The 25979-nt window shown below is 41.8% G+C and overlaps 1 protein-coding gene across 2 annotated transcripts; it reads left to right on the forward strand.

Annotated features, from left to right (window-relative positions):
- Positions 1 to 445: 445 nt before the first annotated feature.
- On the forward strand, positions 446 to 25939 carry LOC137885885 (adipose secreted signaling protein). Of its 2 annotated transcripts, XM_068728203.1 has the most exons (7): positions 446 to 783; positions 2231 to 2336; positions 3651 to 3755; positions 11092 to 11231; positions 17084 to 17222; positions 19305 to 19430; positions 23793 to 25939. In XM_068728203.1, exons 3-7 carry the CDS (start codon positions 3737 to 3739, stop codon positions 23891 to 23893), a joined length of 525 nt encoding a protein of 174 aa, XP_068584304.1. In that variant the 5' UTR covers positions 446 to 783; positions 2231 to 2336; positions 3651 to 3736; the 3' UTR covers positions 23894 to 25939. The 2 variants fall into 2 exon arrangements, with proteins under 2 accessions (XP_068584304.1, XP_068584303.1); XM_068728202.1 differs by lacking the exon at positions 2231 to 2336.
- The last annotated feature ends 40 nt before the right edge of the window (positions 25940 to 25979 follow it).

Consider the following 25979-nt stretch of genomic DNA (forward strand, 5'->3'; position numbering starts at 1 on the left):
CAATGCCATATTAATGTCACACCAACATCACATTAAAATGTACAACATTTAATGAACACGCACATATACACACACTACTACAGATCCATTTGGCTTCTTAATCTAAAGCAGCAGTATCAATCCAAAATAGAATCAATTTCAAGTAAAAATCCTCAAATTCAAATGTGTTGTAAACAATATAAATACTGCAAAGGAATACATGTTGAATGGATAAACATGGAGTGGGTGGTTATATACAGTATTCATATACAAATATCATATGCAGACTATTCACATTGCCTGGGGTCCAGAGCTTTCTGAGGCGTAACGAGCTGACAATTCTGTCTGATATCAGGCAACAAAGCACCAGTAGATGGCGCCGTTCGACTACAATAGAGCACTGCTGGTTACAGATGGAGAGATAAGCAGTACAACAGCTTTGATCTTCGCTTCTCAGCAAAACAGAGTAGACCGTAGAGAGGATCGGTGCAGTTGTCTCGGCTGTCTGTCACATATTTGTTTTAAACATCAGTGAAACACCGGGTTGTACGCTGTAAGTAAGCAGCACACGAGGGGCCGCGACCAATCCACGTGATCAAATGCGGAAATTGACGATCGAGAAAGTGCAGCGGAGAAAGGACGCACGAGGGAGGAGGGGAGGTCTTCTTGTTGTGAGCTGCTGGTGGATCTAGCTGGACTTGCCCCGGACCCAACAACAACGTCTACAGACAGACTCGCGAAGATCTCGGTTAGATCTGTACAGTTAGATGTGCGCGTGTCGCCTCTACCGTGAATTAAAGTAAGGTAAGGACAGTTTGTGTTAACGCGACAACTTTTCAGGGGTATTGTCATCACCGAGCATGGACAGGACTCACCTGTTGGGACAGCTAACGTGTATATGTTGATGTTCCTGCGGCAGCAGCTAATGAAACATCAGGGAGTGTGTCTGGCTGCTGCAGACTGCCAGCTGCACAGTGCGTGTATATGTGTGTCAAACACGGTTCCTGCTATGTATACTCTGCAGACTGCTTAGAATCAGAATCAGAATCAGAATCAGAATTAGCTTTATTGGCCATGCATGCATACGCATAACAGTTTACTACTGTGTACAATATAACTATATATCCAAAAGTATATATATATATATGCACTATACTATATGCTGCTGTAATCCTGTACATGTTTAATAAAGGATTATTTTATCTTGTTTTATTTTAAAGAACAACAATAACAATGGATTTGAGATTAGGTAACGTGACTGTTAATTTGACCAAAGTCATAATGTAACGCTATATTTATACTTCAGTCACAGTCCTGGTATGCTATGAGGTGTTAATCTGAGCTGCATTATTGATTTAAAGGTACATTTTTTAACAATTAAATTAATTTCAACTTTATTTTTTAATAATACATGCACAATTAAGCAACTGAAAGAAATGAGTTGGCTAAAAGGAAGCACCATTGCTACTGTACACAGGGTTAACAGAGTGGCGAGCTAATATTCATTTTAAGTCTGTACAATGCCAGAAAACAGAGACCAAGTTAAACTGTCCAAACAGTCTAAACTCAGAGATATTGAATTTACCGTCATAAAAGATGAAGACAACGAGCAAAGATTTACACTTTAGATGCTGGCGCTAATTTTTGGAGAATTTTTATTTTGGCATATTTTCTTAAAAAATGACTAATATGATGAATTGACGGATAATGTTGCCGACTCATTTCCCGTTGATCCAGTAAATGAATCTCATAATTGTTTGAGCTCTGCTTACACAGCTTGAACGGAGGTAAAGAGCTACAGGGTTGACGTGATAACTTCATAGTGACTGTCACTCCAGCATGTGCCTGTGTCCCATGGAGAAGATCAAATTACTTTCCCAAATAACAAAATACAATGCAGGAGATTGGGCACCTGTTGCTGCTCTCCGTGGCATCTGCAATTTTTTAATTTCGTCAACTGTGGCACAGAGCTGGAGGGAGAGCGGTCAGAGGCAAACGCCTGGTGGGGCTTCAGGATTTAGATAAGGTGGTCATGCATTTAAATTAAGTTCAGTGCTCGCACCCTTTGAAGATTACTGTAGAAGGAACCACTCTGTAATGCAAATGAACAACTCGTCACCACTGCAAGGGGGGGGGAGCTTGGAGAAAATGATCAATTTAAAGGATGATTCCGGTTTATTACAACGTTGGTTATGTTTTTGTAAGTGTGGCCATCATTTCTATGGATTATGATACCTTTCGTACTCGCCAGGGTGTTGTTGCAGAGCTCTGGGAACGCCTTGACATTGTAACAGCAACGTCAGAAGAGCTGTTTCCTTCCACTCAGACATACTGGTGTCACCCCGCTGCTCCCAAAGGTACATTCAAATCTCACCAGTGGCTTTCTAATCATAGCGACCCCATTTAGGCACCCAAAACAGGCACTGAGATCTCCTAATGTTGCAAGTGGATCACTGGACTTATTCTTAGTGGATGGGACATTTTTCTGCTCCGTGATGTGACACCCTTCACTCCCATTGAAAGCAAAAAACCCTCTGGATCCCGGCTAGCTGCATCTCCATCCCCAGCCTCAGTACATTCAAAGTAGGGAAGTGCAAACCGCAACCGATTCTTCCTGGTCTCCCAGATGTGAGTGGTTCCTGTTAGAAAACTTGTAAAAGGAACAATTAAATGGTCATACCAAAAGTAAATTACAGATTTCTAAGAACAAGGTCACACTTGGTACAGTTGGTATTTTAAAAAAAAAAGAGCATTTCGAAGGCTGTTGTCAGATAAGCAGTGTCATATTTTGTACGTGTTCAGATTGAATTACGATGGCCTTGACCAAGACTACAAAAAAAATCAGATTGATGTAACATGACTGCATACATGAGCCTCATCCGTCAAGCTATCGGCACTGCGATCAGATGTTAGCTTCATTAAGTGTGAGATAATAAAGAAAAAAATCGTTTCCCCCCCGTTGCTTGCCGCTCTGGTTCTGATTTGAAAAACAACACTCAAAAGCCCCCACGGTACCGATACTGTATATTCACAGTCACCCAGCACAGCTGTGTGGGGAAAGCCAGGATAAAATACTGTTGTTTGTGTTCATGTAAAGCGTTAACCTGTTATATGATATTATGTAAAGTCACAGCTTTGGAGAACATCGTCAGACCTGAACACGGGTTGGTTGTTGTTGCATAACATCGGTAATGCCCGAAAAGCTGCTCTCTTGACTATTATTGTGGCTGTAGATTACATTTATTTCCCGTCTTTATTACGGTATTTATACAAAGCACCTCCCCGAGATGTGATGAACGTTTTCCATCTGTGCGCAGCCTACAGCGGAACTCGGCCCCTAGGTAAGCCTCTTAAACTGTTTTGTTGTTTCCCTTTAATTGAAGTCTCTGCTGGGAGTCTGTGGCGCTCCTGGATCGACTAGTACAGCGCAGCTGTGCTCTCAGCTGAAATGCAGGCTGACCTGGGGTCGTGCGTTTAGAAAGAGAAACACCCCGGGAAGCTTAATGTGTCCCCGTTTCATCCCGCTCAACCTTTACCGTCCTCCTTATCTTCCACTGCTCTCCTCTTGATCTAATCATTGCCCGTTTCTTTCTCTCTCTCTCTCCCCCGCTCTCCTCCTATTGCTAAATGCTTCTCACTCGTTGTCTCCTTCACCCTAACTGGTTTTGCAGGGCTTGTTCTGAGGTCAGACTGCTGAGATGACAACGCTGTGACAGTGCGTGTCCAAGTGTGTCGGTACCGGACCAATTCCTGTGACATGGCCGCTGCAAAGAAGAGTGAGTTGCTATTATTGCCTTCATTGCCTGTTGTAATTGCTGTGACGTACGCCAACATTTCACGTTTTAAGGCACTTCTCCAGAGTCTTTCAGGAGCACAGAGTGTTTTTCTGCAACTTTTGGGAAGCTGTGGAAAGCGTGTTGAATGGTAGATACCGCTTTGAGGCACACAGGACAGGCATTAGTTAGAGGCATTAGCTGAGATCTAAAATGTAGGCAGGATCAAGTCTCGTGTTTCTGTTGTTTAAATCAATTGTGTGGCAACAAGCTGCTGAATTAATTGCGTGAATTAAGCTTAGGGGAACTGAGGGAGGTCTTAACATGCCCAGCTTATTAACAGAAATAAAACCCAGTCTACTGTTAATGAATACAGGTTTCCCTTCAGCGTCATTGTTCCATCTCTGCTCTTTGATTTGAATGTGGATCAGAATCAAAAACACTTTATCCTCATTTGTATTTTTTTTTTTTTTGATAGCAATGATTTGCAAAATAAAAAAAAATGGAGGTGCAGAAAGTCACATTTAACTCGAAGTGAGTTAATCGAAGTGTGCAACTTCCTTCCTGTCCACATAAGCTCTTTTACTGTCACGATGCTTGTAGCTGTGTCCTATAATCTGAATTACACTTGGATGACAGAATTAATATCTTGTGATTGAGATTACCCGCATTGACATGTTCACCTGTAAAACACCCTGGGGGCATTGTATGAAGGATAATCAATAGGCTTTAAATTCACAATCAATTTGTTCTTGCGGCTGGGTTTTTCCGGGGGAAAAGGGTGTGTTGAGACTGTCAAGTCTGTGTCAGCAGCTTGGCGACAGATTTTGGAGAAGTCCCAGCAAAATTCATTTCCTCAAAAGCAGGAAAGTCCGTTAAACCCACTGAAAGAGAACGCGACCCGGTAAAGAGCTGTAAGTGACTCATCGCGTTTTAATTACCCGCCTGAATATGCTTCATCTCCTCCCCCAGTGGAGTATGGGCATTTATTGTCTTCAAGCACCACTCGGCAGGCCCTTTTGTTCTCTTTGAGAAGGTCACTGCATGAATGACGCTGCAAAGTGGGCCTCTCTATTGACTTCCTGTAGGTATTTTTCGTGCGTCTGGGGTGGACTGAAATGTCACAGGAAGAGTGTTTGTTGTTTACGGGGAGAGGTGGGAAAGTGTTGCCACCTTTGGGAAGGTAAATGTGTTTTTTACAAGTAAGAGTTCTGGCGCCTTTATTGTGTTGTCTCGGTCTTGTTTCCTTAGGACACTTTAACAATAGGCAAGGGTCTCTGAAGAACCTTTTTTTTCATAAATTCAGACTTTATTGACACTAATGTAGTTATTTAGTTATTTTAAGATTTGTGGCAAAGAGAAGAGATGCAAAAGAAGAAAAGCAGACAAAGACGGATTTGTTCGATCTAACTGTGAGGCTGGCAGGCAGTGTACTTTAAAACATAATTTAATTCGTCTTTTCGAGTCCCAGGTGTGTTTTATTTATTCATGTTTTCAGCAGATGGAGACGCTTGAGATTCACGGCGGGAGGAAAGATGACTCAAGACGATCAAAACGGGAAGGAAGCTTGGCCACGGTGCTTTTTTGGGAATAACATGATGGAGCTGATCAATTGCAGGCGATGGTGTTTTTAGTTAGGGGCGAACAAGTTCAGATGTCCAGCCTGCAAACAATGCATTGATTGAAACTACATGTGGTGCAGATTTTTTTTTTTTGGTCCTAAACCTGCCACGTCTCCTGTACAAACATGCAGTTTTTGGTTTTATGTGGAGTGTACTGACATTGGTAAAAGAGAGAAAGAGTTCGGGGAAGAGGGCTGATGTATCCAGCAGAGCAGAGGCAGATACACTGACAGACAGATTAGTGGAAGGAAGTAGATGGAGATTAATCTGAAATAAGCCAGTTCAGTGGGGTCTCATGCACGTACACGTGTGCATGTTTAGTTGTGTGTGTGCACACATGCATCTGTCTGATTATGGGTCTGCTGCTACCACTGAGAGGGTAAGTGAAGGTGTGTGTGTGTGTGTGTGTGTGTGTGTGTGTGTGTGTGTGTGTGTGTGTGTGTGTGTGTGTGTGTCTGCTCTAGTGCTGTCTGAGATTATCCGACCCTTCTATAAAAGCAACAGATCTCCGTATTGTGATAATGAGCCTGACACAGAGGCTCCACTGCTGCTTTGAGGCTGGTTTTTATAGGTGCAAGTACATTATTGCTAAATGTTTGCTACGGTAAAAAGAGCTGAAGCAGTTTTAAACGTGTCCGTGACAGATATGTTTTTCCAGTAACAAATTAATAACCATAGTGGTGACAATAGACAGGGCCCAGACTGAGGCAGGTGGTACACAGCGGTATAAACACTGGGCAGTTAAATGACTCGTTGTTTTTTTTTTTTAGGGAATCTATACCGATATGGTAGTGAGTAGAGCCGTAGTACTCGCTGCGATATGCAACTCCATGAACAATGCTGCGAGATTAGTTATTTCGGATGCACTGGATTCTGGTGATGGACAGCTTGGAGTGTTAGGAAACAGCTGGTTCTTTGTTTATAAAGTACACGCCTGTGTACATAAAAAGTACCGACGTTACATAATCCACGATCGGCTGCTCCTTCTTTCCCAACACTGTACCAATGATAATAAAAAAGACACAATAAACTATTATAAAGGGAATATCCATAAACCAGGGTCGTTATACTCTGATGCAGTGGTAACATGGTCAAACATTTGCATACAACACAAAGTTAACAACTAAAAAAAGGACGTTAGAAGTAGCTAAGAAACCTTTAAGGAATCTTTGTTATAATTGTATATTATTACATTAAAATAACATTAAATGCATGTGATATATGTTCAGTGAAAGAACAGTACAGTTCAGTACAGATACATACGCTTTATTGTTTTTATGGTAATATAATAAGAGAATTAGCATAAGTCAGCAGACCAGCCATGCTGTTGGTGGGTGTAGCTGCAGAAAAAGGCCGACTAATGTATGTTTTGAGGGATGTACGCTTCGTCTGTAAATACACTTCACATGTTAAGCAGAGCTAAATTGTGAGTATTACATTAATGCCACTGATGGTTTTATCTACAGCAGTTCATATTTCTCGATCGGATTCTCACTTTGGAGCGGAAGTTCGGTTGGACTCATTACAAATGAAAGCCAATTCTCTTTCTAAATTGCTCCTGGCATACAGTATGAAAGCCCGCCATTATTAAGTGTAATATGTGAACGTAATTAGAGTAATGGAGCCCTTTTTGTATGCGCTTCTAGGGTTCATGCTAAAAGCCTCTTAATGCAGGAGCGGTGACCTTAACTAACGGGTCCCGTCATGATGCGATGATGACAGCTTAAGTCTTGGTCTCTTGATTCAGTCATCAGAAATATATACTTGAATATGCATAGGGCTAATTACACGTTCAGCGTCTCATACATACTTAACTTTGAACTGTTGGAAAGATTGTCTAACATTAGATTTAAAAAATAAAATGTTACTGTAGAAATTGAGCTCAGAGAATAGTGAAAACTAACAGTTTAAAAAAAACCAAAGATATCAAATTTACAATGATATAAACATCATGTATGCATTTTGGGGAAACTTCAGTCTTTAAACTGTCCCCAGTTGATAAAATGTTACAATGTTCTTATTTGTTAAATGTTAAATACTTAACCCCAAACACTATAATACTAAATTTTTGTTATATATGCACTCTAATAAATCATAAATAATGGTGGAAATCTTAAATTGGAAAAGCCCCATTAATAATCATTAACTTGAATACGTGAATAGAAGGCATATTGTCATAAAGGAAAGTCATTTTCAGATATGAACTTGAACCTCTATCTGGATTCGGGAGAGACTTGTGGTATTGCTCTTGTATATCTTGAATCAGAACTTCCACCACGGGATATTGTTAATATTGCAAGGTGTTGTGCAGACTGCCCTATCTTTTGTAGATACAGCTTTACATATTAAACAACCTTTTAATATACCCCCCACACACACACACACACACACACACACACACACCAATCTGCACATATGGAACATTATGTAACTCCTGAACTCATTATTGTGACCCAGATTGCTGATAGCAAGGATTTCTAATCTCCAATATGAGTCTTTATAAAAGTTTAATGGCAGTGGAGCAGTAATGGCCCGTGCTTCATTTAATGCAAAGATATTATTCAGCATATGAATTCAATTTAAAAGCATTGGTGCGATTACACACAGTAGACTACTTAAGTGGCTCTTCAGTATAAACAAAAATACATTTGAAACTTTCAAACATTGAGGTATGATCAACTCGAATATCTATAATATGAACAGTTTTGCATCGCGTCACACAGGAGATCTTCTGAGCGGACTAAGGCAGGATTGTTCCAGCGATGTGTAATTACATGAAAGCTTTGTGTGCTGTTTCTTTAAAATAAGAAATTCATTATGTTGCTTTCTGTTTAATCTTCAGGATTAATGTTGCATTATTAGCAGGCTCTGTTATCTTAATAATTAATACAGATGGCCCCGATTTCACCTTGACTTGTTTTGGCTTTGTAGAGGAAGTCAAATTATTCTTTTTTGACAAAAATCATGTGTTTGACTGAAAGGAGTATTTGTGGTTCAGGTACAAAAAGGGAATAAAAGAAGAGGCTTTTATTGGAAAAGAATAATAAAATCTACCCAAATGCCAGGTTGGCAATAATAATAAAATTTTAAAAAAATCATTAAAAACTGCATATGAGTGAATAAGTAACAATCAATTCATATTGGATGTGTACAAAATGTAGAAGCTCTTAAGTCAGTGTACATTTGTGTAAATGTAACATAGTAATAACTTCTGTTTTAGTGCATCATAATAACTGGATATGCCATGCTTTAATCCAGTCATATTTCTGTTTTTAAATGAGAAACATGTCAATGAAAGTCTTCTGCTGTGCACCAGCCTTGTTTTGAAGACAGCGTTAACGAAAACAAAGAATCCCTCGTTTGTTCGTTTTATTGCGTTTTTATTTTTAGCTACAAGCTGCACAAGTCTATGCTCTGGTGAGAGAGTTGGCAATCAGCGATATTGGCGACAAAACAAAGCTCAGGCAGGGTGGCCATATTGCTGATTGGAGCACCTTTTTGAAGTTCTTGAATAAATCAAGAATAATTGGAAGGATGGCTAAAAGAAAGAACCACGGTGCCCAGAGAGAGAGTGTGTTTGTGTTTGAGGCTCCACATTAATGTTTTTGTTTGAAAGCGGGGTTTTAAAAAAAAAAGCGAAAGTATTTCCGTCCATACCACCACGGCTGAAGATGAGTATCACATGACTATTCACGTACACCGGGCATGTGGGTGCTGGTTTAAACAGGAAGTAGATGTATTGCTTAGTTAAAGAAAATACTCAATATCTTCCTCTAGGTGACAAACTTTGTGGGGGAAAAAAAGTTTTGTTCTTCAAACTTAGTTACAAGGCTTAAGGTCTTGCTCTATCTCTCACACACACATCAAATGTGCTTTAGAATTAACACTTTTAAATCAAAGTTTTACTAGATTACGGGTTTAAGAAATTTGGTAAACACACGTCTCTCACTCGATTCCTATCGGTTCCGTTGTTCTCTGTTCTCACGCTTGACTGAAGTCCCTGTCCCTGGAGAGCATTTATGATTTTGTTTATTTACAGTTTCTTTGTGAACGCCTCCGTTTTTGGGGTTTTTAAAACTTAGTAGAGTGGATGTAGCCTTAGACATGTGATTCTAGCTCTATAACAATACTCAACAAGAAAACAAGTTAGTGTTTGCTTTTGTAGTTGTTCTGACAGAGGCGCTGTTGAATTTAGTTTTTGTTATTATGGGTTTATGGCTTTTATGACTCTCTCCTGGTTTTATAAAGCCTTTGTTTTTATATCTTTCATCTCTCAGAGCATGTGCAATGCTTGTGTTGCTTTAAGCTGTGTGCTGCACTATTTCCAAAGTAAAAGTTCCCCTTGTGGACAATAAAGTGTATCTTATTTCATTTCTTTTTATATGGTAATCTCAGAGTCAAATTTGCACGCACACACACACACACACACACACACACACACACACACACACTGCCGCAGCCATTTTTTAAGAGTTTCTTTGGGAAATGGATGGTATTCAAGTTTCAGTGATGGATGAGTCCCAAAAAAGGACAACAACCATGCAAATGTTTTATAAATGTAGTAAATGATATATATCGCTGGTTGTTTTTCTTCTGAACATGCTTTACTCTCGTTTGAGGTCTGAGACATTTATGCTTCATAATCAGACCCAGGACCCGTTTGACAAATTGTTTGTTGTCAAAGAGAATTATTGTTTCTAGGAGGAGGAGGTTTATTTGGAGAAACACTTTTCCATTCTCTCACAGTGGGAGAGAATTCCCGGGCAGGAGAACAATAAATATCAGCGTGTGTCAGTGTCATCGGAGAGCACTGGAACCTAAAGAGAAATAACATGTTTAGCTTGTAAGCCTAAACTTCTTCAGCTCCTTTACTTAAACACTGGGATCCTGTGGAGACTGGCATAGAGGACTCTGTAATGCAATTTCATTGAAAAGGGAAGATCGATGGCACATTGTATTTGCTAGCAGGCCCACCATGGTAAAAGACTGATGTAAAAGGCATCTTTCATTTTGTTTATCTCAAAGGTTCAAACTGTGTTAAAGCTGCCAGTGGCATTCAGCCGCGAACAACAAAAACTTCAGAGCAGTTGGGGTCGATGAGGATGGAGTTCATTACATCTGCAGGGGACGACATGACTGGTCAATTGTTGTTAAAAACAAAAGCCAATGTACCAGAACAAGACTGTATTTGGGTCCCTCACCCCTGTGATACCAAGAATCTGATCTGCTGAAGTAGGACCTGAGAGGATGCAATGCAGGGAAAGTATCACTTTATTAAGTGCAACATTTCTACCATTTTTTTACTCCGAATCCTCTACTCTCTCGCCAACTGTGTCAACATCCATTTCCCTTTTTTCGTTTCCCCTCTTTTGATTTCTGTTTTCCACTCCTTCGACTGTTACTTGGCCTTTTGATCTCTCCTTTCCCTTCCCCTGACCTTCAGTCCTGCCAACACTAAACGATGGACTGTTTGTGTGTGTGTATACGGTAGATAAGTGCTTGTGTGTGTTTTTCCGGGCCATCGCAGCTACCTGGCCTTTTAGGCTACCATAGCAGGTTTGAGTGATTGCCTCTGCAAAGTGCTGTACACTACACTCTATAATGTCACTGGAAGGAGTCGACCGGGGGCGGTGTAACGCGTCCTTTCTCCTTCCTAAAAGGATCCCGTGTGAGTGTATTCGTTCACGTCCTTCTGCGGTTTCTTCCCTCTCGCTCAGGTTGCGCGAAGGCAGGAGGCGTGCGCTTCTCGGAGGAACCCCCCGCTGCCGGACCCCCGTCGCACGTTCACTTCGACGAGAAGCTGCACGACTCCATAGTCATGGTGACTCCCGAGGATGACGGCAACTTCATGGTGAAGGTGTGTTTTAAAACCTGACAGTTGATGGCTACAGCGGGCGAGTGAGATCTCTTCAAATGTTTTGATTTGATTGAGTTTCTTAATTGAGTTTCTCTGCTTCATTTTTCTCAGATTCCAGGTTTACATGTTTGAGAACATTCAGATAAGAGGTTATAATATATAATCTATAATCTCAAAGTAAAGCCAGAAATGTGTGCTGTGCTGTGCTTGTAGAAATGCAGCAAATTTTGCAATCTCATGATGATCTGGCATGAATCAAATTAGCTTCCAGGAATCTACACTAAAATACTGGAAATGTTCGTCGGTATTAGATACTTATCCTCTTTTTTTTTCTTTTTTTTTAAACCGAGCTCAGTTATCAGCTGGCACCATCACTTGCTCCCTTGGATCTAAAAGTGTTCTGGAGCAGTCGTCTGCCCGCCCAGCCTCCAGACATTATTCAGTCCCCATCTGCTTCATGGACACCATGTACGACAGATCACTTAATCCAAGTCCGAGTTAATGTTCCTGCCAGGGTGGTAATATCTTTGTGGATCAGATTCACAATAATAACATGCCATTGACACACTGTATAACATGGAGGCAGACAGAAGCAGGTAAGGTGAAGACTGGGAGTCAACAGCTGAAGGGTTATAGAAGGTTGCGTATCAATGTAAGGCCGAATCAGTGAGCTACAGTACTAAAGATGTAAACTAATGTCTTACCATCGTTCATTCAAAGGCATTATTAAGTTTTCCTTGAAAAAGGAAACCATCATAAAGCCCACTGGCCCTGAAAGTCTTGTTACTTGTCACGATTAGGGGCTCGACTTCCCTCGGTGCCATGTTTTTCAAATGTTGAGTATAACATTAGAATGCATCTGTTTGATCTAGTGTGCCCTCAGTTTCTGCGAGCATCAATGGGCTTTATCTGTGAAACATCCAGGAGAAGATTAAAGCCTTTTTTTTCTCATCACCGTTAATCTTCTCTGTCGGCTATAAAGGCACAGAGCAATGATATCGGACTCCTCATCCGTTCTCTGCTGTCAGCTCTTCAACCCTGGGGCGGCTCCACTCAGGAGCCAAGCCACGACAACAGAAGCTGCCCAAGGGCTCCAAAATACTGCAGGAGCCAGTAGAGAACTTTACTTCTGAGTCTTAAACCTGAAGATCAGTCACTATTCACTTGTTTCAGCCGTGCAGACTTCATTAACATTAAAGCTGTTGATGTTCGGCATGCTAACGAAGGGTTACAAAGATGAAACGTGTTCCGAACTGCTCAATTAAAACAATCAGTAGCTCATTTAATTCTTGGAATCCTACATTGTCCTAGTAGCAGTTCCTTGTGGCTTTCTCTCTATCAATTAGTATTGCTTTGACGACACATTCACCACTATTAGTAGTGAAAACATAGGGAGAAACACGAGGGATACTTTGCAGCAAAGCTCCTTGGCTGGATTGAAACACAGGACACGAAAACTGGGAATCACCAAAGTCATTGTTGAGATATTTCAGACGTCAGAACCTCCATTAGGTTGACATTTGTGTTTTTGAGTGAAATGTCTTCAGTCAAATTGTTGGTTTGTGACCAAATACCTACAAAATGTATGACCTTCCCATTAGCCTATGTGCTAATTAGCTAACGTTAACATGCTAATTAGCTCATGTTAACGTATTAGCTAATGTTAACGTGCTGATTAGCTAATGTTAACATGCTGATACGCTAAAAGAGGGTAACAACATTATAGCTGTTAAACATCAGCATGCTACCAGGAAACATGTTGGAGCGCTGATGCTAGCAATTAGCTCAAAACATCGCTGAGGCTCACGGAGCTGCTAGCGTGGCTGCAGTGACTGTAGATGCTTGATGAGGACACTGAAGTGTAGAATATTAAGATGAATAGGTGCTTCTAAAGTGAACACAATTCAGACAAGCACTGATTTAACGGTTCCAGAAAAGACATGCACACAGTCAGAGGACCGACCACACGATTTATTTAACAAGTTTATGGATTTGTTTTCTTTTGAGTGGCTGGCACACACACACACACACACACAATCAAGTGCATCTCAAGTAGCTCACATTTTCTGCAGGCAGATAGTGTCCTATGATTGACTTGAGTGTTCTTTGTTCTCCTTCTTTTCATCTCTTTTTTTACTGTCCCTGAATAAACCTCACTTTTGTTGATAAATTCAACCCCTCAGACATCACTTTCCACCATTTATAGTTCTTTCTTTTCTTCTTAAACTTGGATTGCTTATCTGCCTTAACACACACCAAACACATTCAGAAAGCGTTCAGGTTAGCCTTCTTCTTCTTCTTCTTCTTCTTCTACTATTTCCCACTTATACCAGAATCCCAAAAGGAAAGTTCTGTACACGCTCGCTGTAGCTAATCCTTCCCAAGCTTTGAAACTAATTCACTGCCAAATCACTTTGCCTAAAAGCTGCGAGTGCACGTGAAGATGGACTACAAACTTGGCTGTGACCTTGGCAGCGCAGCCCGCTTGTGTGAGTGTGTTTCTCAGAGCTCTTTAAGTGTGCTGGAGAGTGGGCACAGAGTACTGTCAGCCCGGCGTCATGGCTCATGGTGGAGCTTGGGGGGTGTTGCTATGGAAATGGCCGGGGGAGTTGTGCAGACCAAAGAGGTGTGTGGGTTTGAGCGTGGCATGCATACAACAGCTGTATGAATACAAGTTTTGATGTCGGTGATTGGAATTTGACAAAGTCCTGCATGTCGATGCAGGCCGGGCCTCGTAGAAAACAACACTGTTGATGTTTCTGCTCTCTCGTTTCTGATTGAAGATGGAAATGAGCAGCTGTCAGCGCTGCAGAGATCAGCTGAAGAAGTGTTGCTGCACGGACCAATTCAAACGATGTGTGGGACTCAGGACTGCCGTGTTTAGGAACTTGCAGATTACGTTCATGAGCTTCTTTTTTCCTTATAAAAACAGCATATCGACGCAGACGAGCACAGCTACAGATGTATTTTCTTCTTCTTTTTTTTCTCCCTCTCCTCACATCAATTTCCCCACCCATAGTCCACGCTGCGTGTACAAAGGTAACTATATGGCAACATACACATTGAGTGGGTAGGGGGGGCGCTAACCTTTTCAAGCAGGTTATAATAGGATCCCAATTTAAATGAAGCGCCTAATGAAATATTTGAGCATCAAGACTGAGCTTTTTCTCAGGGAGATGTCGCTGTTTTTCTGTAGGTTTACATGCACATTACCTTCAATCATATTACTGAGTAACCAGATTACAGTGAAGGTTACTGACTACTTGTCAGTAACGAGGACGTGTTGCTGCCTTCAGGAAACGCTGCCGAGGAGGGACATCGATCCTGGTGCTCAGCGCAGCATTAAACAGAAAATAATCAATTCTTTTATGTTGACAATAACTGTGGTTAATGTGAAAGGTGAAGCTCGTGGTGACGAAACCCCCGCAGGGAATCGTCACGTGACTCCAAAGCGAATGATCTTTTTTGCTTCATGTCCTCTGGATGTGTGCAAAGACAACCGTTTTGTTAACAGGTTCCCGACAACAAGTTAATCAAGTCAGTGTTTGTGTATAGTGTGCTCCACTGGAAAGATGCCGCGTGTGCATAATGAGGGCACTGACAGAAACCACACGTAAAACGTTTACATGCCACAGTAATTCTGCAAGTTTTTTTTAAATATCTTATATTGCAAACCAGAGTTTAAATGAGCTCACAACTCGTCCAGGCTGGTGCCCCCGTTCGCTGTCAGCGGAGGATTGTTGCACCGACTGAATCGTCTGGGTGAACTGGACATAGAAGTTCATGACATGTGTGGTATTTCGCCTCAAGTTGAGTAAAGAATTGCGCCATTGTGTTCCGGATGAAAGATGAGTGGTTTGTGTCTCTGGGTGCGTCTCACTCCCAGCGTTGCACATCGTACATCTTTAGAAAAGACGCGCTGCTGTCGTCGCGGAGTAGTGCCCTCGTCAACTAGACTTTAAACCGCTGACTAACTCAACTGTGTTTTTCTGGTTCTCACATCTTTTGAAGCAGCTTCCCTATTTGGTCCGAAATCTGCAGCATAAAAATTCATATTGGATGAATTATTCAGAGGCAGATCGCGGTGTCTGGACATGCGTGGGACCGCGCTCACAGAATGATTATTGTGTCTCACGTCATGCTGTTTGCAGCCTCTGCTCTGCTGCTTTAACCAGAGGTCGTGTTGGGCTGAAGCTGCAGCTTGCTGCTCTAGCTGGAGGGGCGTTAAGCTTATCTATCCTTGCATGCACTTCCCCGCGGTCTCCTTCTCTCACTCGCTGTGTCTTTTATTTATTTTTTTATTTTTTTTTATCCTGACTCCTCTGTGAGGCTTTCTTCACTCCTCTCTGTGAAGATCCCCTCATGAATTTTTCTCTTTGTGAATGTTAGGCAGCTACCTCTACATCACGTCTCTCTCTCTCTCTCTACCTGTCTGTTGCTCTTGCTCTCACTTCCTTCTCGCCTCCTTTTTAAATTTTGCATATGGATGGTGGGAATTGACAAGGTGTGAACTGTGCTCTATGCAGCAGCAACAGGAGACGACTCAGAGTGTTACGTAATCATTTGAAACCTGATTTTCATTTCTTTCTACTTGATTTATTTTATTTTCACTCTGAAAATGCACATACAAGCTGACTGATGATATTCTATAGTCGCTGGGACTGATCGTTTTCATTTTAGATGAATTCTTTTTTCAATCAGTCAGTATGTAAAATGTCCAAAAATAGCAAAAGATGCCCGTCACTAGTTCTCAGGTCCAAAGGCAAGTCTTCAAATTGCTTGTTTTGTCCGATCAGCATTCTCAAAACTCAAGGATATTCAAAGTCCACAGATATAGATCAGCCTTTGAGAAGCTGAAACGAGATGATGTTTGGGGTTCTTTGCTTGTTAAATGACTGAAACATTGATCAACTAATCCGTTAAAGAACAAATGTCTACAAATCCCTTCAACTTTAATAATTTACTTTCTGTACTTCGGAAAGGAACCTTCGTCGAACGATTATTATTTTTATTGTCGATTTAATCTGTCTATTGTTTTTTTCAAATGAATCACTTCAGAAAATAATGAAAGAATGTTCATCACACCAGAGGTCAAGGTGACGTCTTCAAATGACTTGTTTAGTCAGAGCAACAGTCAAAAACCTCAAGATATGCAGTTTGTAAAACGGAGAAGAAAGAAAGCAGAAGATTCTCAGATTGGAGACGCTGACATCATGGAGGATCTGGCAGTTTTTTACTGCCAGAACTTAAACGATCAATCTATTGTCAAAATAGTTTAAAAGATGAATCTTCTGCCGATCGACTAATCATTGCATCCATGTCGGCGGCTTTAGGAGAGTCTCTGCTTCATCCTCCAAACTGCTGTCGAAGGTGCAAACCGTGAATAAGATTAAGATCTTGAATTACAGACAAACCTACTCACGTGGGATTTGTATTAGTGGAAGTATTTAGAGTTGATTGAAATCCAGGTGGTCAGGATACAATTGCCACTTTGGCAGAGGTTAGGGGGATTAAGATCGCCAAAGCAAATAGCTAATGATTTAGAGGACTCTAAATGTATTGCTTAAGAGAATTACTTATCCGTGGTCCTCATAGAAACTAATCCTGTATTTATTGAGCTGTAATAGACTTACACTATGCACTGTGTGGTCAACCAAAGCCTGTCGCCCTCCCTATAAATCCCTCTCCTTGTGTTGTAGGCGGATTAGTCAAAGGTTTGTGGCAGAGAGAAAGACGGCCATTGTTTTTCCTCCCGATCGCTAAATCTTAACTTAACATCTCTCTCCCTCTCTCTCGCTCTCTCTCTCTCTCTCTCTCTCTCTCTCTCTCTCTCTCTCCCTCCCTCGCTGCAGGTTGGCTTCCTGAAGACGCAGCACCGCTACGAAATAGTCTTCACCTTGCCCGAGGTCCCGGCTCTGGGGAAGGACGTGTGTCCGGCACCGGTACCCAGTCCACACCTCCGGATCACTGACATCACGCCGGCACCAGAGGGTGAGGTCCCGAGAGGATTAGGAATAACGTACCGTGGATAAACGCAGCAGAGTGTGCATCTCATAGAAGCTCTTTAAAGCAGGAAGAACACTGCAGAACATGTGGGGGGGGGGACAAGGACCTCCTGCTGGTATTGCCCAATTAGCCCTGGTTACACAAAATATCATGATTAACAGTTTTATCACAGTATTTATCAAGCTGCCCTGAAGAAGCAGCATTCATATGGTAGAGATTGTTACAGTTAAAGTGGATTCTGTTCTTGCAGACTTTGAGCAAACACAGGAGTGTATATTGCAGCTTTGTTGGACTCTGCACAGAGGTAAACCGACAGGGAGCCCAGTTTGCTGACCTCTCTGACCCAGTTTATGGCTTTATGTATTAAAAAACTGCTTCGCTGATTTTGATCAACTCAGAGCTTCTGCCGTCTGAACTTTTTTTAGTCTGGAGTGCAAATGAAGTCTTGGAAACCAGCGTTGAAACGTCGAAATTACCATAATAATCTGCGCTAGTTGGATACGGCCGTTTGTCAATGCCATACTTACGGATTACTTTTTAATATAGCCTGACTGATACCGGGTTTTTTTTAAGGCTGATCTAACATTCCTGTCACATTTACATGAATCATGGCAACAGAATCCCTCTAATTACTTACATTTTTTTTTAAATTGTGACTAAAATATGAACTGAATGACATTTGACAGGTTAAAAAAAACAAGCCTTGACAGCGCTCTCTGGTGGTCAAACTACGTAACGGTGACATCGGTTCTAAATTACCTCTCACCTAGTTTGGGATTTCTGAATTGCAGCTTTTTATCAGCTATCAGCTATCAGCTAGACACGTACGTTGATACCGATGTATCTGCAAAAAGAAATGGATCTGTCAGTTTGTGACCTTCAAACCCTCCACTCCTCGGGATAAATGCAGCTCTATCTTATCTTATCTTATCTTATCTTCTTCCTGCCCTGTTAGCTCAAGTCATAATGTAAATGGCACAGCAGTAATATTATTCCAGCATGTTGCATTCTGATCCGTAGAGGTTTTTGTCAGATCTTTGTTCTAATTTGCCGTCAAACCTCTTCTGAGAATGTTGCTGCAGTCTGCAAACAGAGCTCTTAAACGTCCTTAAATCCCCTTTTAAATAACTTTACTTAACATTAGGCTCACATAGTGCCGTATCACAACGACGGTCCCTGAACGTCACACCATGCAACATTCATTTAGAGTGGAGGATACGAATGCAAAGGCCAGTTTAGTGTGTGTCTGTGTGTGTGTGTGTGTGTGTGTGTGTGTGTGTGTGTGTGTGTGTGTGTGTGTGTGTGTGTGTGTGTGTGTGTGTGTGTGTGTGTGTGTTTGCAGGCAGACCTGATGTGAAATATACTTTGCAAGTATTGTTAGAGGCTGGCTGGAGGACCAGATGGCTGAGGATTACAGGAACGGACATTCGAGACAGCGTTAGCTCAGCAATCCGTCTCTGAGGAATCATGAAAGCAGAACTCACTTTCAAAACACTTTTCTGCATTTGTCTTGAATTCCTGTCCCTCGTCGTGCTGTCAGTGGGGGGTAAACCCGAAAAACAGCAAACTTGAGTGTGTGTGTGTGTGTGTGTGTGTGTGTGTGTGTGTGTGTGAGTCTTAACTGGTCCCCCCCCCCCCTTCCTCACCACTAAACCTGCTCATTTGGATCTTCTAATGTTTCTGGGAGTCGTGCCCACTAAATGCCTGTAACTGAAGCAGGTTGCTGACCTTTACTTTCAGCTTTCTATCTCACTCTTTCTATTACACTCTGTGTCTGGAGCTGTGTATGTGTGTCAGCTGATGTTAACAGCAGCAGGTGTGTGTGTGTGTGTGTGTGTGTGTGTGTGTGTTTAATATAGTCGTGACTGTTGACTCATCAGTCGGCTTTGTTCATATATTTTTCCATCGCTTTGTTCTCTTGACCACATGCTTGCCTGTCTGGTACGAGTCTGGTTCATATTTAAAACATCGCCTCACGCAGAGAGACAAATACAGAGTGTGTTATGTGTGTATGATGAAATCCATTCGATCCCTCTTCTCCTCCCTCTCTCTCTTTATGTTTGCCAGGAGGTCTGAAGGTGACGTGTGAGTACATGGCCCAGCAGGAGGGAGTTCTGTGTGAGGAGGCGCTGCTGCTGAGCGAGACCAACGAGGACGTCTGTGTTAAAGTGAAAGTTCAAGCCAGAGTCATGGGTGAGGCTCCTTTGCTTCATTATAAGTGATGATAATCGTTGCAGTGCACCGTAGCTTGGAGATGAGCTGTTGATGCCTTTTTATGAAGTAAACCTGCAACTAACAATTATTTTCACAATCACTTAATCTGACAAATATCACCTCAGTGAAAAACCACAATTTCTCAGTGTTTAAATTACTTGTTTTGTCCAAAACTCAAAGATAAGAGTGAGAAGCTGGAATGAGAAAGATGGAATTTCTTTCTTGAAAAATTACCTCCCAATTAATATCAAAAATATGTGCTAATGCATTTTTCTTTTCCACAAATTTCATCTTTTTTTAAATCAGCATTTAAACTAATGGGAAAACTAATTCCCATTAGTTTAACAGCTGACTTCTAACATCTGGGAGTGTGTGTGTGTGTGTGTGTGTGTGTGTGTGTGTGTGTGTGTGTGTGTGTGTGTGTGTGTGTGTGTGTGTGTGTGTGTGTGTGTGTGTGTGGTTATCCGAGCTCCTCCTTGCTTCGTTGACATAGTCGGGCCGCTGTTCATGCATGTGAGCGTGCATGTGAGCGTGCATGTGAGCGTGCACTGCTCTCATGTGACGGTTGCGCTGTTAGCACTGTTGCCGCTGTTAGCTGTGAGTTTCGGCGTCGACATGTTGAGAGCCATTGGCAGGCAATCGAAATGCTCTCATGGTCTGATCTTGTAAGTGAGAAAATGAAAGTTGAACTTTAAACCTTTTTTCTTTCTTTTTGCTTGTGTGCTACTGCCTCCTGCTGGTGACTCTGTACTCTGGCTCAGAGTCACTTCAACTGCACTTGTCACTAAATCACACAGCCCTTAAAAATAGAAAGCTGAATTTGGTTTACATTTACGTTTTTAGAATAAAACACATGAGATTTAGTTTTAAATCTGTAGAACACAACGTGTGCAGATGATCCTTTCAGTGCAACAAGAGGAATATCAAATCCTTATTGTTTTATAAAGTGTCAAAGCTACGCTGCAACATTATAGTTCTGGTCTCTGCTGTCATCCAGCTTTGTGAGGCAGAAAAGAGCCTGTAATGAATTTGCATTTTCCCCACTTAAATCGGTGTCAGTGAGACTTAAATAGAAGCTGGCTATTCCGTCAGCAGATGGAGAATTAGGTAAAGAGGGCATATGTGTGTTTCCATTAGTGCCGGAGTAAATATAGTATAGCTAGTGTGTGTGTGTGTGTGTGTGTGTGTGTCTGTGTGCTAGAGGATGAATGGTGGTTGCGTTGGTGGCGAGTGTTTATTTTTACTCGCAAAGCGTGACCTGAACATCTGTCCAGATGTCTGTGTGTAATTGAGGCCTGGATGGTGACCAGATGAAAGGATTAAGCTCTGAGCTGCACCACTGCGTTTAGACCAGAGGCTGAGTGTGTCTCATTCAACATTTTAGTGCTGCAGGTACGTCAGCCTCCAGTCTGGTGTGATCACACATCACTTACTGGATATTAGGCTAACTGCTGTGGAGTCCAAGGAGCAGTGAAGAAATCAAGAAATTGGAATTTTCTTAATCCGTTAAAGAAATCAGGATACATGCATTTTCTTTAAAATCAAGAAAGGTTCATGTTTAAAACAAACGTTTCAGTCATTATAAATGCATTGTATGTATAATATCTTTGAGGTTGAGTTCACTGTGATCATTAGTTCTGAAACAGTAAATCAATTAATCAGTTCCTGCATCTCAAATGTTCGGATTTGCAGCTTTTTTTTATGATTTATATTATTGTAATTTGAATATCTTAGGGTTTCGGATGGTTGTTTGGACAAAACAAGCAATTTGAAGACGTCGTCTCGGGCTCTGCTAAATTGTAAAGGACAATTTCCCCATTTATTGACAATTCAAAGATCAAACAATTTAACAGAAATTATGAATTGATACTGATAATTGCCATTTGTTGCAACCGTGATGGTTATAAATACTTTTTTTACAATGAGTAATTACTAAAATGTATAGCGTGCAGCACCCTGACGTGAAGGATTTATGTTTGAACTGTCCCACTTTGAAATGTTCAATCACAAAGGGTTCAAAGGCGGAGACTTCCAGTTGGGAGGGGGTCGAGGGGAAAAGGATCAGTGGTTTCTCCTAAGCTGTGTACACAACGCATTGATTATCTTCTGGCAGATTGTGACGGGTCTTTGAAACCTTTCATTTGAAATGAAGTGACTGTTCAACCGATCCAACCAGAATCAATTCAAATGGAATGTGTCGTCGTAACCGTCGCCTTAAATCAATTTCAACTAACTCAATGAATTGATGGAGCCATGAGAATAACACATTTCTCAAAAACACAAAGTGATCTTCAGCAAAAAGCCTTAAAGAATTACAACATCTTCCCGCAGACCACAATATAACAATTGTTTATTCATTAACAAGACAAAGATTTACTCCCACAGAATACCAAAAAGGGACATTGAGAAATTTAACATATCAGTAACCTACCCATAGTGGTAATTGACCAACTAACTGACTTTCAGCATTTGATACAGTAAATCACAATGTTCTTCTCTCAAAACAGTCCAATTTGAATTTATCTGTGGCTGCAATCAAATGGATGGAGTCTTATGCAACTGTTAGAAGACGATGCATGTTGATTGCTCTGTTGGTGTCCCGCAAAGCTCAATTCTAGGACCTCTTCTATTCCATTGATATGTTCAGCACCTTCCACTTGTATGCCCTGACGAAGAAACCCAAATGTAAGCGAGTGACAATGATGTCATTTTTGTACATGATAATAACAGACATGAAGTCGCAGCCAAAAGAACTTCAGCAATGGACAATGTTTCCAATTGTCTTTCAGAATCTTACCTGACACTTAAAGTGAGCAAAACCGCTTTGTGTACTTTTATATAAAGAAAACTCACAGTTGTACACAGGGAACAATGGAACGTGAGATTGGCCGGAGAATCGGAGCAGCTGGGGCGGTATTGCAGTTACCGCACCGTTGTGACGAAAAGAGAGCTGAGCCGCAAGGCAAAGCTCTCTATCTACCGGGCAATCTTCGTTCCTACCCTCACCTGTGGTCATGTGGACTGGGTCATGACCGAAAGAATTAGATCGCGGGTACAAGCGGCCAAAATGGGTTTCCTCAGGAGGGTGGCTGGCATCTCCCTTAGAGATAGGGTGAGAAGTTTGGTCATCCGTGAGGGACTCGGAGTAGAGCCGCTGCTCCTTTGCGTGGAAAGGAGCCAGTTGAGGTGGTTCGGGCATCTGGTGAGGATGCCACCTGGGCGCCTCCCTAGGGAGGTGTTCCAGGCACGACCAGCTGGGAGGAGACCCCGAGGGAGGCCCAGGACCAGGTGGAGGGACTATATCTCCAAACTGGCCTGGGAGCACCTCGGGATACCCCAGTCAGAGCTGGCTGATGTGGCCCGGGAAAGGGAAGTTTGGGGTCCCCTGCTGGAGCTGTTGCCCCCGCGACCCGATCACGGATAAGTGGACGAAGATGAATGATGAATGAATGAACAGTTGTCCTTTTAAGAAACACGTGGACATGTGTGTAACACTGTCAAATTCAATTTAAGGAACTTTAGGTTCCTGTGGTCTTTTTTCACACATTGTCACAAGTTGCTCCTCTGCAAACACTTCAAAACAAACACTTAAGGCATTGATTGGATAACAAATAGTCAAGTTAGCATCTTTGTAACATCATCCAGAAGTATAAACTCTGGACCTTTTGACTGCTTTGTGTGTCTTGTTGATGCGAGTTTAGTGTACAAAGTGATCACTGATCTGGCTCCTCCCCCCCATTGAAAGAGTTCTTAACATGACTCAGGTAAAAACAACTAGACGACCAACAAAAGGTGACTGTTCAATACAGCACAGATCTACTGAGTTTGGCGAATCAACCATTTTTTTTTTTTTTTTTAAAGGGCAACAAACTTTTGGAGCTCAGTGCAAAGTTATGTTAGAAAGTGCTGCAGAATTACTGATTTCAAATCATGATCAAATCAACCCAGTCATGTACCATCTCGCATGAATGCAAACATGTGTCTTCATGTTGGGAAATCTTGTGGTTTTTGTTGTCTTGTAATTGTTTTTTTCACTACAGTGTTAATATTTTTTGAACAGAGATGTTATTCTCTGTTATTCTCAGGGACTGCAGATGCAAATTAGCTTATAGCTAATAGCTATATGTAGCTTATAGCGTACTGTCCCTGTCAAATAAATGAATAAGTAGTGACAACATGTACTGATCCTGGAAACATCTGACTGTATAGATGTCTAATGCATAAAGATAACAACTACAGCCCAAAGTCTTAAGGCCGTTGCTCACTGAGGTTTGAAGGTGTTTCATGAACCCTTTTGGATTATGGAATTTCTTTCTCTCTCCGTCTCTGCCACCTCTCTAGATCGCCACCAAGGCACCCCCATGCTGCTGGAGGGAGTCCGCTGCATCGGGGTGGAGTTGGAGTACGACTCTGAACAGAGCGACTGGCAGGGGTTCGACTGAAGCCTGAGCTCAGAGCACAGATACGCAAAACACACGCACACCATAGAGGCGTACACCCACCACAATGAAGACAAATAGGAAGAAAAAGAAGAAAAAAAAGAGAACACACAAATGATTTAGTGCCACGCGACGTACACACACACACACACACACACACACACACACACACACACACCGCATATATAGTGTTCAGTGTTGGACCTCAGAGGAAATGATGGATGTTTGTGTCCTGACAACATTTACATACGAAAACATTCCTCCGCTGCAACTTTCACATCATCGACAGCATCTGAACAGTTTGTCAATATCCCCTCCCGGTCTTCTTTTTGTCACCATGTTGGTAACCTGTGTCCTCCTCACTGAACCTCTAGAGGGCAGCAGCGCTCTTTTGCATTTCTTTTCTCCGCCTCTTTGTGCTCCAGCTCACTCTTTTCCTGAAGTGCAAACTGAATCCCACACTAATTTACGGGCGAGGGAGTAAACAAGGGCTCTTTTATTCATTAAGTAGCTTAAAAATGACCGATTGGAAGGAATATATATAGATATATATATATATATATCTATATATATCTGCACGTTTCAAGGGAGAAGAGTTGAACTGCTTCTAGCGATGCTGTGCCTGTAATGTCTCTGTTCTACCATAGGGGGGCGCTGCAGACCACTGCATGTAAATCTCCTCCAAACTGAAGGCTGCTGCAGCGTGGTCACATTTCTCCATTTAAGGGGAAAAACCCAACAAGGGCACACTTACACTGTATCACTGGATCTCCCTGCATGATTATGACCCACTTGTGTGAAATGGTGCATCTAGAAAGAAGCACTTTGTCTTTTATTGTGAGGATCTGACACTAAAGTCTGATGTTTTAGATCTCTGCTCCCAAACTGCTTTGTTGTTGAGCTGCAAGTATTTTGGCGTGTTGTTACGTTTTGCCTCTTTCCATAGAATTAGAGAAATGTACGACCAAACCGGCCGTTTGTTCAGGATGTTAAACCGTTTTAACTATTCGTCCATTCGTTTGTGTCGCGCTACAAAGAAATGAATCTGCTTCTGATAATCAGTTAGTGATTTATTTTTCAAGCCAAAAATGAGAAATGTTCTCTGGTTCCAGCTTTGCAAATGTCAAATCTTAATTCAAATTTGATATTTCTGTGTTTTTTTTTTTACTTCTGATCCGACAAATCAAGACATTATAATGCGTCACTTTAACATGTGTCTGTATTCTCTATTGGACAGATCAAACTATTAATCGACTAATCAAGAAAATAATCATTAAATGAATCCACAATAACAAATAGTGGTGCGTTTAAGTATTTTTCCTTGAATAAAAGCAGCTGGTTCAGCAGGATCTAGGTGTTTCTTTTGTTTGAACTCATGAAGCCTTTCAGAACATGCGACGCTAAAGTGCCTTCCATTTCACCGTCCCACTCCTCATTTCAGTCACAAACCCGGTGTTGTTTTTATCTCCTGTCACGTCCCGCCACACACCGGACCCACCGGGACCGCACAACGCGTGGACCGGCCGCTCCTTGGTTGTCTCTCCAGGGTTAAACCTTCCACCAAGGCATGCCTTTAAACAGGTGATCCCCGACTCCCCGTCCCATCGCTGTCCTCTCGGTACGAGTGCGGGTCAGAGCTGAAAGGCACGGCCGCTTGTAGAGGAATTCAAACTGCCTGACAGCTCTGATTCATTTACATTGGCGCCATGGTCTGGCTGCAAAATCATGACGTTTCCTCTGTGTGGATCAACGTTTTTCTTTTATTCCTTATGCCCCATTGAATACATCGGCCTTAAAGGAAAGGATTCTGTGTGTAACTGCTCTACTATAGCTGTCGGTGTAGTACAGACACTATTCATTTATTTGATGTTCGCTTGCGAGTAGTAGGTCAAAGTCTGCTTAGTTTTTTTTCTTAGTGTAAAACTGAAACGCTCAATAGTTTAACTGTTTGAAGAATGTAGCAGTTTGCTTGTTGATATCTGTCTTCCGTGTGTGTGATTTGTGTTTTTTTTTAATGTCCAAAATGAATAAAGATGTGTGTATGTTGGAGTTGTGTTGCGTCTTCTGTCAGTTCGTAGCAGGAACGCTT

The sequence above is a fragment of the Cebidichthys violaceus genome, unplaced genomic scaffold (genome assembly GCF_023349555.1).
Source record: "Cebidichthys violaceus isolate CVI_PGR_0920_01 unplaced genomic scaffold, fCebVio1.0.p SCAF_41, whole genome shotgun sequence".
NCBI classification, from domain to species: domain Eukaryota; kingdom Metazoa; phylum Chordata; class Actinopteri; order Perciformes; family Stichaeidae; genus Cebidichthys; species Cebidichthys violaceus.